Genomic DNA, 14,075 nt, shown 5'->3' with positions numbered 1-14,075 from the left:
TATAGCCACAAAAGGGGGCCCAACTTCATATTAACATCCATGGCTTTGTAATGGGAAGTACCACAAGCTTATAATGGTGTGAGGGTCAGCTGTCCACATCCTTTTGGCCACATAGTGTATTTTGGGTTTATGTATTGTGATGTCACTACTATTAAAAATAATGATAAATCCATATTGAAATATGCAAATTATGGGTGAGGTCATAAAAGCAGCTCACCCCGGGTATAGCTATTGTGATGTCACAGAGCGTGGGTGTATACTATGGTGCTGGCCTCAGAGCTGTCACTCAGTTGGATGTGACCGGTAAGTACTCTATCAGCACTACGTCTCTAGATGAGTCTCACCTATCAGTTTCTTTATGAATATTTTATTCTTCGGTATAATTCTGCTGTGTCTGCCATTTAATGTTTAGTTTATATTTGGAATAGGTATACTAATTTACTAAGAAGTTGCTAAATGGCAATATGGCGGCCTGTGACTTCTGCTCCAGAGACAGAATGCAGCTTGCAGACAAAAATTGGCATCTGTATTCTGCTGGTAAATTGATAAAGCAACCACAAAGAAAGGGAATGTGAATGTCCTGCAGCCCTGAGAACTTATTATTGGAACCCTTCAGTTTATAACAGGAGTAATTCACATAATAAATATTTACTAGGGAATTACTAATTATGCATTTGAGGTTTTCTATTTGTGTAAAATACACAATTATTATTATTATTATTAATAATAATAATTACTAATATAAAAATGTTAGGGAAGTGATTTCTTAAGAACAGCCCTGACCCCGTAATCCTGTATCCTCAAAAGCAATTGTCATTTTTCATTATATATATATATATATATATATATATATATATATAGATATAGATATATATATATATATATATATATATTAATGAAAAATGACAATAATAATAATGTCTATAACAAACTACAGAGGTTCTAAATTATAGTTAGTATCTCTCATATAAAAATTACATAAACCCCGGAAATGTCATACCGTATGGTCAATTCAACAACCAATACATTGTTCCAAAATCCAAACCCCAAGCAATGTCATTCACAGGGGGTCCGAGCCCCAAGACCCCAAGCAATGTGATCTTCAAACACTTATGATTGTCTAGATCCTGTACTTGGAATACCCCTTTCATAACTAATTTCTCCAGCTGGTTTTCTTTAAGTTTTCCCTAACTATTTCTTTTTCTGGTCATTCTAGATCTTGCTGTTGGATTGACACTGTTGGATTACTGTGTTGCTTTTACGGTCAGCGATTTGTCCTATTTTCAGAGAACTAGAGGCGATTAGTTAAATTCAATCTTTACTGTCGCCTGGTTTTCTACCACGGACATTGGTGCAGTTTTGCACCCGGGTTATTAACCAACCATGCCCTTTTGGAAAAAATCCAAAAAATATCATGTGTCTCAGATTCCTGATAATGGAAATCTAATGAAAGAGATACCAACTATGGAGGAACCTAACATCTCACTCCAGAAGTTTTCCAACATCAAAGATATGCCAGCCGAAAAATGCAGCGATCCAAGTCACAGCAAACCTTGTGACATTGGCTCAAAGAACGCCAAGAAGAGCGCAATCAGGAGCTTGGGCAGCAGCGCTGTGATTGGCGCTAAAGAACTGGATCGCTGTTTCCCAAATAGACGGCTGAGATTATACGTTGCCACCTGGAATATGGAGGGAAAGGTGAGAAGTAATATACAATATCTATTGTGAACCATGAGTGTATCTGATCTAAGGCTATGTTCACACAGAGTATTTTGCCGAGTTTATTGACGTGGAAACCGCGTCGCAAAACTCGGCAAAAACGGCCCGAAAATGCCTCCCATTGATTTCAATGGGAGGCGTCGGCGTCTTTTTCCCACGAGCAGTAAAACTGCCTCGCGGTAAAAAGAAGCGACATGCCCTTTCTTCGGGCGCTTCCGCCTCTGACCTCCCATTGACTTCAATGGGAGGCAGAGAAAGCGTATTTCGCTGTGTTTTATGCCCGCGGCGCTCAATGGCCGCGGGCGAAAAACGCCGCGAAAAACTCTGCGAAAATTGGTGTGCAGGGAGAGGAAAATCTGCCTAAAACTTCCAAACAGAATTTTGAGGCAGATATTCCTCCTGCAAAATACTCCGTGTGAACATAGCCTAAAGTTGGATAAATTTGTAGTTGGATATCACATAGCCATATTATATACTACCCTAGGCCCAAATTTTCTAAACATTTGGGCCAATCAATGTTGCTGCACACACTGCAAATTGTCAAACTAATAATCTATGTCTTTGGAATGGCAATGCCTCTGATCCTAAGACTGCAGCACTGGCCATAGTCTATAAAGACTAAAATCCAATTCGATCAGATATAATTTTTTGTAGGTGATATAGAAGATGTCAGTTTGGTTGGTGCTCTGTGTATACATTATAAATATCTTCATATTTTGAGCAGGAGTTCCCACAAAATCTAGAGGATCTGCTGTTGCCATCAGATGACTCCAAAGACATTTACGTAATTGGCGTTCAGGAAGGATGTCCAAACAGGTAAGTCTTCTCAGGTTGTCTTACAACAGTCTATGTCTGCAGATGGACTACAGGTCGGCTGATTGAAATTCTCTCTTGACCTACTACTTATTGTAGGATCACTCCTAAATTTTCCTATTTAACCCCAGAGGTTATAATATTGATTATTTAATAAATGAGTTCAATATTTTAATCTGGTGTCATTTATTAATATGTAAACTTGAAATTGTGTCTTCTTGTAGACGGGAATGGGAGATAAAATTACAAGAGACTCTTGGTCCACACTACGTGCTATACCATTCATCCGGGCTCGGAGTCCTGTATCTCACCATCTTTATTCGACGGGAACTGATCTGGTTCTGCTCAGGTAAGATTCACTTTCTTACATTTACATAATAAGTCCTAATTGAAGTCATTAGTTTGAACTTATTATTTAGTCATTAGAACTAGATGTCTAAGAACCCAACTCTCAGATTCTTCACTGTGGAGTATTGGAGATCTGATAGTTTACTCCACAGTTACAAAGTGTGAAATGGTGTTGTAGTAATATTTCCAGCGTTTAATAGGAAACTATCTCTGTTTCATTGTTGCATGTTATACTATTAACCACTAACCCTTCTTCTTGTGTTTCATTTCTTATACAGAGGTAGAGCACACCCATGTAACAACCAGGCTATTCCACCATGTCAAAACTAAAGGAGCCTTGGGTGTTGCCTTCACCGTCTTTGGGACATCATTCCTGTTTATTAATTCCCATATGAGATGTAAGTATGTCTGTTTTTAATATATGACTATGTACAGTGTTATTGTATATAAAAGTGCTGCTGTTTAATAATAATAAGCTGGAATATATGAGATGACATGAAAAGATCTGTACTATTGATGTTTTGGTGTAAAATTAAAAGTTCTTCCTCATTTGGTCAAACTTCTTCTAATCCATCAAACTTATTCTATATAATGAGAGAATAATACTGGAAGGATAAACGGCCTAATGTCCTCTACAGACTGCTATAGAAATACATTATCCTCTGTCATGAAAATGATTGTGTCTTAGATTTACAGTAATAGAAATATCAGTGTGTCTGGTGTACAGAGTGCGGACCCAGATCATGGAACTCCACCAGTCTCATCTTCTAAAATGTCAATAGAAATCCAATTAATATAAATACTATTTGTAAAAAATTGATTGTTGAGGGAACATTCAGACTACACAGCCCAAGAAGTAGATACGATACCTAGATAATATAGGATAAAGAAACCTATTGTCAAAGAAAACTTAAATATGGTGGTTGTCCTAAATTCCAAGAGGTCATATTTACTGATATGTATATTTTTGTTGGCAGTTGGGGCAGTCCACAAGAGGATCCAGGACTATAAAACTATCACCGAGGGTCTCCGTCTGCCTCAAATTATTCCGGAAAGAATAAACTCCAATGCCTGTGAGTATTACTTATGTGGTTGAACCTATCGATTCCTTTATCTCTCTATTTATCTCCATTGACTCTAATGCAGTCACGTCGTCTAACTGTGTCCTGTGTTTATCTCATTCTACAGTGGACGTCACCAGCCGCTTTGATCGAGTTTTTTGGTTTGGGGACCTCAATTTTCAACTGAAAGAGGACAGAAAAAACGTGGAATCTCTTCTGAAGAACATTAAAGGAAGAGATATGTCCAGTCTCCTCAAACACGACCATCTGAATGAAGCCAAGAACAACGGTACATTTACTAGTAGACAGATCTCTATCACTCCTCAGCCTGTATTATTACCACATACACCTCGACAGATCAATACAAATCGTCATGATGGTTCATATGTTCTCCACATTCTTATATAGCCCTACATCTCTTGCACATGTTTTTAATACTGACATGTTTTTTTTTCTTTTAATTTAAGGGTCCATATTTGTAGGGTTTAAGGAGCACACCATAGAATTCCTTCCTACATATAAGTTCGACATTGGCACAGACACCTACGATACATCAGAAAAGCAGAGAGTCCCATCATATACGGTAAGATATCTTATTTCCAGGTCTACAGAGCTAAAGAAAGAATACATTTCATGATTAGATTTTCATATAATAAATCCCCTCGCGCAAGGTAATGAATTGTTATTATAGATGGAGGAATATTTCTTAAGAACAAAGCATCCAGTCCATTTTACTTGTAGTGAGTTTGTCATCGTCTCCCAGTGTAATATGTCTTCGCCTAGCATGGCTCAAAGATACTTATTTCATTAAATCTGTGTGACCAAGTCAAACCTTAAATGCAAGAAAGTCTCAAAATGTATATTTCTTAAATAAAATAGGCCGAAATGTTCAGTCTATGATGCTATGAGGTTTATAAATAAATTATAATATGATTGCACTGATGATATTTGTTATTTTTATGACCTCTACAGGACAGGGTGTTGTTTAAAAGCCAATACGAGGGAGATGTGCGAGTCCTGAAATACGACTCTTGCCCTGTTTTGAAGACCTCAGACCACCGACCCGTTTTTGGTATCTTTGAAGTAAAGCTCAGACCTGGTTCAGATAAGTAAGTCATGATTTCCTCCATGTTGTTGGTATGATTCTTTCAGTAGCCGCCATTACTACATGGGCCTTATAGCCAGAGCTCACACTTTGGGGTAGGTGGCTGTATACCTGGGTGACAGTACTGGAGTAATCTAGGATGTGAAACAAAACAATTATTGTGTGGTTACCTGCTAACATTATCATATGTCTTACATCAATATATTTCTCATTCCAGCATCCCATTGGCTGGTGGACGCTTTGACCGCAAGATCTATTTGAAGGGCATTAGGAGGTTAGGACAAAAAAAGTAGCTGCGTCTGTTCATGTCCTTACAGCACATAAGGTGAGAGCATTGTACTTGTCTATTATGTTTGATGTGAGAATGTTCTTCCATCTCTTAAGTCTTCCTCTGTATCAGTAATTTATTTTATCAACCAACATAAAGAAATTGTAAATAAGTCATTCTATCTTCTAGTTCAATTTTCTTGTATTCAGATATTTATTTAATTTCTAAATGAAGGTTATGGGTTTTAGAAGAAAACTGTAAGCGTGTATGTAGTATAATAGATTGGTGGGAATTCATTAAGACTGACGTTTCATACACCGGTCTTAATATAAAAAAACTTGGAGTAAAATGTGCCTAATTTATTAAAAGGCCCACACCTTAAAGGGGTTTTCCAATACTTTTTTTTATTTTTTAAATCAATGCAATGTTCCTCTATTAAGATATTAGTGCACTCTGTCTAGCTTTTTCTTGATAATAAATGGTTTTAGTAACACTACTCCCTATTGTTTACCTGGAGAGGTTTGTTTTGCTCAGTAAGTTCATTCCTCTTCTCTTCCTGTGTTTCTCCTCCCTGCATGCACTGCTCTAGTCCCAGCATGCAATGTGCATGCAGCAGTGCACTTGCTCCGCCTACTACACCCAGCTCTACTAACTTCTGCAATCCCAGTCTTCATTTTGGTGCTCTCATTCTATTACTGATAGCACAAGCTGAAATCACTGGATATCTGCGTTTTTAAACAACACTGACCCTATATGATGATACGTAAAGTTTGGTCTTTATAATTATAAGTTTTCTAAATGTATATTAACTGTTTATACAGTCTTAGTTTTAAATACTGTATTTTATATATATATATATATATATATATATATATATATATATATATATATATATATATATATATATATATATATAAAATAAAAAAAATTGAATTCTAACATGTGAATTGGGATAAAAGGAGCAATACCTGTGGATCGCCGCTGCATCCTGTGTCGGAGATTCACAGTGAGCAAGAAAAAACTAAAGGGAAGCAGCGCTCCTAACTAGCCATCGATGAAAAATAATTCCCCTTCATGTAACTCTGCTACCTGTCAACTGAAAAGTCATCAACCACAGGGAAAAATGTTAGTCCATCATGTCTGATTCCCAGGTGTTTCTTTGCGGTACTCCTCTGTGTGGAAACATTTTTCACTCTGGCAGCTGATTTTTCCATTGACAGGTAGCAGAGTTACACAACAGGAAAACAAATTCCCCATCATGTAACTCTGCTACCTGTGAACTGAAAAGTCATCGGCTGTTTGAAGGGGGTGCACCGCTCGTATAAGCGCTGCTTCCCCTTACTTCATCACACTGTGAATCGCTAACTAGTTCGTATAGAAGCGAAGTATTGCCTAATTATTTTTTTTGGGCTTCCAGTTCAGTTCTGAAGTGGCTTTGAGGGGCCTATATATTAGACACCCCTATGAAACACGACATTTTAGAAACTAGACCCCTCAAAGTATTCACAACAGCATTTAGAAAGTTTATGCACAAAATGTTTTACCAGAGAAACGCAACTCAATACTTATTGTCCAGATTCTGCAGTAGAAATATCCCACATGTGGCCCTCGGGCGGTAATGGACTGAAGCACCGGCCTCAGAAGCAAAGGCGCACCTAGTGGATTTTGAGGCCGCCTTTTTATTAGGCACCATGTCCGGTTTGAATAGGTCTTGTGGTACCAAAATAGTGGAAACCCCCAAAAGGTGACCCCATTTTGGAAACTAGACCACTTGAGGAATACATTGTAGTTTTCTTGGGGTGCATGCAGCTTTTTGATCAGTTTTTATTCTATTTTTAAGTGGCGCGGTGACTAAAAAACATCAATTCTATTGTTTTTTAATTCTATTTTTGTTACAGCGTTCACCGTGCGCTATAAATGACATATTCACTTTATTCTGCGGGGCGATACGATTAGGGCTCATTTACACGAGCGTATTATACGTTTTTGCAACGCGCGTCGCAGGGACCTATGTTACTCTATGGGGCCGTGCAGACAGGTACGTGATTTTCACGCAGCGTATGTCCGCTGCGTGAAACGCACGACGTCCTATATTTGTGCGCTGTTCGCGCATCACGCACCCATTGAAGTCAATGGGTGTGTGAAAACCACGCATGTCGCACGGAAGCAATTCCGTGGGACGCGCGTGATTCACGCAACAGCACTGTAAAGGATGAATGAAAACAGAAAAGCACCACGTTCTTTTCTGTTTACAAACATCCAAACGGAGTGTCATAATGATGGCGGCTGCGCGAAAAGCACGCAGCCGCGCATCATAAAGGGCTGACACACGGAGCTGTTAAGTGCTTTTTGCGCACGCAAAACGCCGCGCTTTTTGCTTGCACAAAACGCACACGCTCGTGTAAACTCGGCCTTACGGTGACACCAGATGTTTATAGTTTTTTTTATGTCTTATGGCGTTTGCACAATAAAATACGTTTTGTAAAAAATCATTCACTTTTTGTTTCCTTATTCTAAGAGCCAGAACTTTATAATTTTTCCATCAATAAAGCCGTGCGAGGACTTATTTTTTGCGTAACGAACTGTAGTTTCGATCAGGACCATTTTTCGGTAAATGCAACTTTTTGATCTATTTTTAATACATTTTTTGGGAGGTGAAGTGACCAAACAATTGTGATTTTGGTACGGTATATTATTATTTTCTTTTACGGCGTTCACCGCGCGGGATAAATAACGAAATAATTTTGTAGTTCAGGCCGTTACGGACGCGGCGATACCAATTATGTATCGTTTATTTATATATTTTTATTAATAAAAAAGGACTGATAAGGGAAAAAAAGGGGGATTTTTTTAACTTTTAATTTCTTATTTTTACACATCTTTTTTAACTTTTTTTTTTACTTTATTACTTTGTCCCACTAGGGGACTTGAGGGCAGGAGGCCCTGATCGCTATTCTAATACACTGCACTACATCCGTAGTGCAGTGTATTAGAACTGTCAGCTATTCACTGACAGCAAGCATAGTGGGTCCTGACTTTGTCAGGACCCACTAGGCTTCCGTCGATGGCATAGCCGGACGCCTTTGTTTGGTGTCCGGTTGCCATAGTCACCATCGCCGGCCGCTATCGTGTAGCAGGCCGGCGATGGTAACTTAACCCCTAAAAACCCGCGATCTCTATAGAACGCGGCTTTTAAGGGGTTAGACAGCGGGGACACAGCGATCGGTCCCCGCTGTAGGAGCTGCGGCAGCTGCTGTACGAGACAGCAGCTGTCACAGCTCCTGCACCTGTCGGGAAGACGGCCGAAACGGCCGTTATTCCTGCAACTTCGTATACACACCGCTACACACCTTCAACCTTGCGCATGCGCAGTGTAATATACACGGCCGCTGAAGACGCAGCCACATAATTTCACAGAGCATGCGCGGTGGAGTGTGTTCACCACGCATGCTCTAATTCAATAAAGAAGCACGTGGTACGGTTACGTCATTTTTGACGTAACCGTACAGTGTGAAAGCCGGAAACCGGAAGCAAGGCAGAAGACCAAATGGACGGGTCTGCACAGGAAGTGCAGATTTTGCATTGCTAAGGGGACGGCGACGGAGGAGGATATACGACGCTACAGCCATCTGATGAAACGTAAGTACATTGGAAAGTTATATCTTTTTCATTGTTTTATTTAAATAAATGTAATTTTTTAGTTCCGGAATACCCCTTTAATAACTAATAATCCATGTTATTATGATAAATGTGTCGGCTGCTGGGGGCTCTGCTGCTTCAGCTACTCTCTGTCCACTTTTTTAGAAAAGTGCCGTAAGCGGCAGAAACTACATGATAGATACAAGGAACATTGTTATTGATGTAAGACATTACTTGGCATCTTGCAGGACTCCTAAGGAACATTTACCATCACAGGTGCATAAAACAATGATTCCACCTTTGTGAACATCAGAAAGTTCCTGTAACATCCTGAACAGCGCAGCTTTAGATCCAACCCATCGCTTGGATCAATCATCTTCAAGGTTTGTAGTGTAACCCCTAGGATCAAATAGGAAAATCCACAATAAAACCTCTTCTAGATTTTGTGACTGCCAAGAAACACACATTAGTTGAGCATTAATAGCAAATATTTCTCTTGCAGCATAAACATCAATTCCGCAGTATATCTTGTGAGAACTGCGCTCCCTGTGACCGGAGGAGCCGCCATCATTGCTGATAGAAAGGTAAGTTCCTCTAGATATGTCCCCTCTATATTTGGTAAGCAGCCTGAATGATGAATATTTAATAGGATTGTGTGCTTCTCCCCCCAGAAAAAGTCAGCAGATACAAACAGACCATCAACATCAATACCAATAACAACCGAGGGCAGAACCCGCCATCTTACAAGTATTCCAATGGCGAGACTTAAAATTTTCTACATCTGTCACAGAAGAGACATCAGTGTGGTTACCGGTGCATCAATGTTACCCAGAAGACCAGGCCCAGAACAGGAGAACATGTCATCTCTTCCTGTGTCTCTGGAATACAGATTTCCCACCACTTACTGATACTACAGTATATACTGTGACATCTTCCATTGTTTTTGCTGAATCTTGTATAACATCATCTTTACCATTATATATTTTGATCCACAAAAACCTTAAATAAATCTTTAACATCAATTCATAAGTGTGACTGGTATTTATTAGTGTGTTCAGTGCCCGGCTACAACTTACCACAGTGTATACAATTCACTTATCCGACCCTTCACAGCGCTATTTGTGTGACATCGCGTTTAATCCAGTGGTAGGTGACAGGACATTGTATCATATGTACACAATACAGAGAGTATGGAACGTGCCGCCATATGTACTGGATTAGATCCTGTGTTGGACAAAAAGTGACAGGAGATGTAAAATATTGATATATTTGATAGTTGTTTAAATTTCAGTTCCATAAAATGTAATGTTGGGCTCTCTTTACAAGCGGAGACAATCACATTAAGCAGGGAAGCCGCTAGGGTGACACAATCCCCACAGATCTCAGATTGGACAAACGGGCAGGATGAGAGCTGCCAGTTGAGATTGCCAGTTAGGGCAGAAGTTACAAAGTGACTGATCAACCAAAAATACTTTGTATTGCTAGCCTGAATGGCGTATCGCTAGCTCAGCATTTCATATGAGAACAAAGACCCTCTGCAGCACAAGTTTAAGTTGAGACTGAACCATAGCAAACACATTGTCCCATTCTCACAAGTTAAATCAGAAACCGCCAAGTATAGAGCCTATTTATTAGTGAAACCGTCAAGCTTATGTATTAAATATTATAACCGTGAAGACTGTGCCTCTGTTGGAGTAAAGTTCTGTTCAGCATCTTATACCTGTGTCGTCTGAAGTTCTTGCTGTGCAATTTCCTCTGCGGGGCAGTAACCATCCTAAACCCCCTCCCACCTGTTACATTTGTCCATACTAAAGTCCATTACTCCATTGAAGTCGCCAATTAGTAGCAGTGGATAATCTGCAAGGGCTTTTTATCAATAAACTCCTGTACCACACCAATGACATAAGGATTAAAGGGTGGCGGTAAATAAATTGAGACAATGATACATTGAAGATTTTGTATTGCACAGTCCAGGAGCACAAACTTTCCTTCTTTTTCTCCCCAATATGTATGGCAGGTTAATTTGCAGTTAGGGTATGTTCACACGCAAACTCAAAAACGTCTGAAAATACGGAGCTGTTTTCAAGGGAAAACAGCTCCTGATTTTCAAACGTTTTTTTAAGCCACTTGCGATTTTCGCTGCGTTTTTCGCTGCGTTTTTTACGGCCGTATTTGGAGCTGTTTTCAATAGAGTCTATGTAAATGGCTCCAAAAACGTCCCAAGAAGTGACCTGCACTTCTTTTTCGCTGCCGTTTTTTTAAAAAAACGGCCCGACGGAACAGAACGCCGTTTTTCCTATTGAAATAAATGGGCAGATGTTTGAAGAAGAGGACTTACTCCTAAAGCGAAGCAAGGATGAGTTAATGCTCCGTCCAACAAGCAAAAGAAGCTGGTGTGCCACCCATGCCGCATTGCGCCATTATTTGTGTAATGTTTGAAAGAGATTGTGCCTCTTTTTTTGTAGAGTAGTGTTTACATCCCCTTGTGGATGTTTATATACCACTGGTCAGTAAAGAATTTGTTGTTTGCATTACTTGGGTCTACTGTATTTTATTGCTTGCGACTAACCCTGCGGTCCTTGCCGGTACTTGGCTTTACATAGGGATACATTCTATAGACAAGGTGAATGCTAACACTCAATTGCTATTTAGGCTAGGACTTCACAGAGACTGATTGATTTTAATTGATCTTATTTTTAAATTCTATTACTTATTTAAGGGTTGCATGAAACTCAATGTATAGCTTTGTACTGCGGCTGTTGATTTGTAGCTAAAATCAATTAGTTGCATGCCAATGCGTTTCCATGATGGCCTTATTTTCACATTTCCAGGAAAAATAACAGAAGACCATCACAACACAGAGTTCTGAGTAAAGATGCTCCATATCAGGAGAGCTGACAGGTCCGCCTTAAAATGGGTAAATCACAGGTGACGTCTTTTCTGATTGTAGACTTTCTCTTTCCATTTTATCTCCACCCAGCCAGGACCGCTATGATGACTTCTCCTGACATAACATTACAGAGTTTGCTGCTGAGATATCTTTAGTTCTTCACTTCTGCAGCCATCTTCAGCTTCTAGAGCAACGTAAAGAATTCAGACCACAAAATAGACCCCTTAATTCATGCAGACCCCAGACCAGACCACCAAATAAATTTAGACACCTGCCTAAACCCCTATATAAATTCAGACCCTAGACCAGACCCCAGAACAGACCCAATTAACTGCAGACCCCAGGCAAGACTCCAAAATGTAAACCCCAAAACAGAGTAAATAAAATGAATGCAGACCCTAGACCAGACATCTAAATAATGTCAGACCTCAGACCAGACCCCTCAATTAATTGCAGACCACAGACCAGACCGCTAAATTCAGACCCCAAACCAGAGTAAAGAAAATGGATTTAGATACCTGACCAAGACCTCTGAATAAATTCAAATCCCAGAACAGACCCTTAAATTCATGCAGATCCCAGATAAATGAGTTGGTCGATTGCAAGCAGCTTGTAATGAGGGCGAGCCGTATAACCTCCATTTCCAGCTGATAAACTGATTATGTTATTAAATTGGTTGCCTGTTTCTTTATATTAACTGTTTAGGTGCTCACTGTTAATGTATATTTGTGTATCTGTTGTGTTTCACTGTATAGAAGGTTTTGTCTTACCGGTTGGTAGTAGGACAGGCCGCAGTTCCCAGTGGCACTGTCTTATGTGCAGTGCTGTCACTGTACATAGCAATGAGAGGCTGCTGGACAGTGACAGGGGAGGTACAGGGGGTTTGGAAAGAAAGAGCCTGGTGCTGGCTGGGATCAGAGTGTAATGGCAGTGATGCGCTGCGCCACCATGAAGTCAGGTGAGACGGTGAGAGTCAATAACAAAGCAGAAAATAAGCTAACAAAATGACCTCTTATGGTCTGTAGGCTGATAGAGAAGGCCTATCCTATGTAGGGGTAGGCCTATAAGTGTAGGCTGTCACTGAAACATGCGTGGCTGAAGAGTACCGTCAGCCTAGAGTGGTTCGCTCTGAGGAGTCTACTGGGGCTGTGAGAATAGTCAGCCTGGCATGGGAACCTGTGGTCAGCCGAGCAGTACTGTGCTCAAACCCAGGAGAGGCTGTAACTAGGTCCTGATTAGGATAAAGAACGTTCCATGTATTAGAGGGCCGCTTAGATAGCTGCAGTGATGAATGGTTGCCCTGCAGGCCTGAGATGTGGCCTAGTAGTACACTCCTGAATTGTACTGGACTGGGTGCAGTAGTCACTACGACGAGTGGTGTGGTAGGAGCCCTTCAGCGTCAGGACCCTAGTAAGAGTGCATAGGAGCAGATATTTAATATAGTAAAAAGTATTAAAACGTATAAAACCTACTGTGTCAGTTGTATCGGGGCAGCCCCCTTCATCAGGAATACTATGTTTCACAGCATTGAAACAATTTAAATATCTCTATATTATATAAACAAACCTTTCTACGTTTTCTCACGCAATACCGGAAGTGACGTTCCGAACTCTAAGGCCCTGTTCACACAGAGTTTTTTTGCAGGCAGAAAAATTTTGAGGCAGACTTTGACCTGCCTGCGATTTGCGCAGCATTTACCATTGCGTTTTTCGCCCGTGGCCACTGCGCGCCGCGTGCAAAAAACACTGTGAAAAACACTTTCTCTGCCTCTCATTGATTTCAATGGGAGGTCAGAGGCGGAACAGCGAGCCGCTAAAAGCTGCTGCAGAAAAGAAACGCCTCCGCCTTCCATTGAAATTAATAGAAGACAGTTTCGGCCGTTTTTTGGTGCTGATTCAAATGCGGTTTCCGTGTCAAAATCAGCGTAAAAAAACTCAGTGTGATCTGGGCCTAAATCTCTTTATACTTCCTACAATGGACATATCTCTCTATGGCAGATGTTTCGGAAGAGGCTCTTTCTCGCTCTTTTACCCTTTCTATTCCTCTAATACTTCATCCCAATTACATTATTTAATACAGGGAATTTCTTATATTTCTTTTTCCATGCAAAAATACATATATTAATAAAATAGGATAAAAACAACCAATATGAATCTATGGGGAATAGTAAAGACTCATTTACTTTACTCGTTCTCAAACTCTAATATTATTCCCAAACCCTATTCCTTTCTT

At 40.0% G+C, this 14,075-nt stretch overlaps 1 protein-coding gene and 1 long non-coding RNA gene across 2 annotated transcripts; both read left to right on the top strand.

Annotated features, from left to right (window-relative positions):
- Positions 1-1,221: 1,221 nt before the first annotated feature.
- Positions 1,222-4,578, top strand: LOC142657472 (phosphatidylinositol polyphosphate 5-phosphatase type IV-like). The gene is made up of 7 exons (XM_075832506.1): positions 1,222-1,698; positions 2,444-2,535; positions 2,757-2,881; positions 3,159-3,278; positions 3,858-3,953; positions 4,069-4,230; positions 4,409-4,578. The coding sequence occupies exons 1-7, from the start codon at positions 1,384-1,386 to the stop codon at positions 4,576-4,578; spliced, it is 1,080 nt and encodes a 359-aa protein (XP_075688621.1). The 5' UTR covers positions 1,222-1,383.
- A 4,627-nt stretch (positions 4,579-9,205) lies between these two features.
- Positions 9,206-9,962, top strand: LOC142657332 (uncharacterized). The gene is made up of 3 exons (XR_012849899.1): positions 9,206-9,336; positions 9,456-9,537; positions 9,625-9,962. It is a non-coding gene; the product is annotated as an uncharacterized LOC142657332 (long non-coding RNA).
- The last annotated feature ends 4,113 nt before the right edge of the window (positions 9,963-14,075 follow it).

Source organism: Rhinoderma darwinii, chromosome 7, assembly GCF_050947455.1.
Source record: "Rhinoderma darwinii isolate aRhiDar2 chromosome 7, aRhiDar2.hap1, whole genome shotgun sequence".
In the NCBI taxonomy this organism is placed as follows: Eukaryota; Metazoa; Chordata; class Amphibia; order Anura; family Rhinodermatidae; genus Rhinoderma; species Rhinoderma darwinii.
This window is presented reverse-complemented; position numbering and strand designations above follow the sequence as displayed.

Excerpts from the sequence above, each read along its gene's own strand:
- LOC142657472 (XM_075832506.1), top strand. The coding sequence starts at position 1,384 with ATGCCCTTTTGGAAAAAATCCAAAAAATATCATGTGTCTCAGATTCCT. Across the intron at positions 3,279-3,857 it reads TATTAATTCCCATATGAGAT|TTGGGGCAGTCCACAAGAGG; the intron begins GTAAGTATGTCT and ends TTTTGTTGGCAG. Across the intron at positions 3,954-4,068 it reads AAGAATAAACTCCAATGCCT|TGGACGTCACCAGCCGCTTT; the intron begins GTGAGTATTACT and ends CTCATTCTACAG.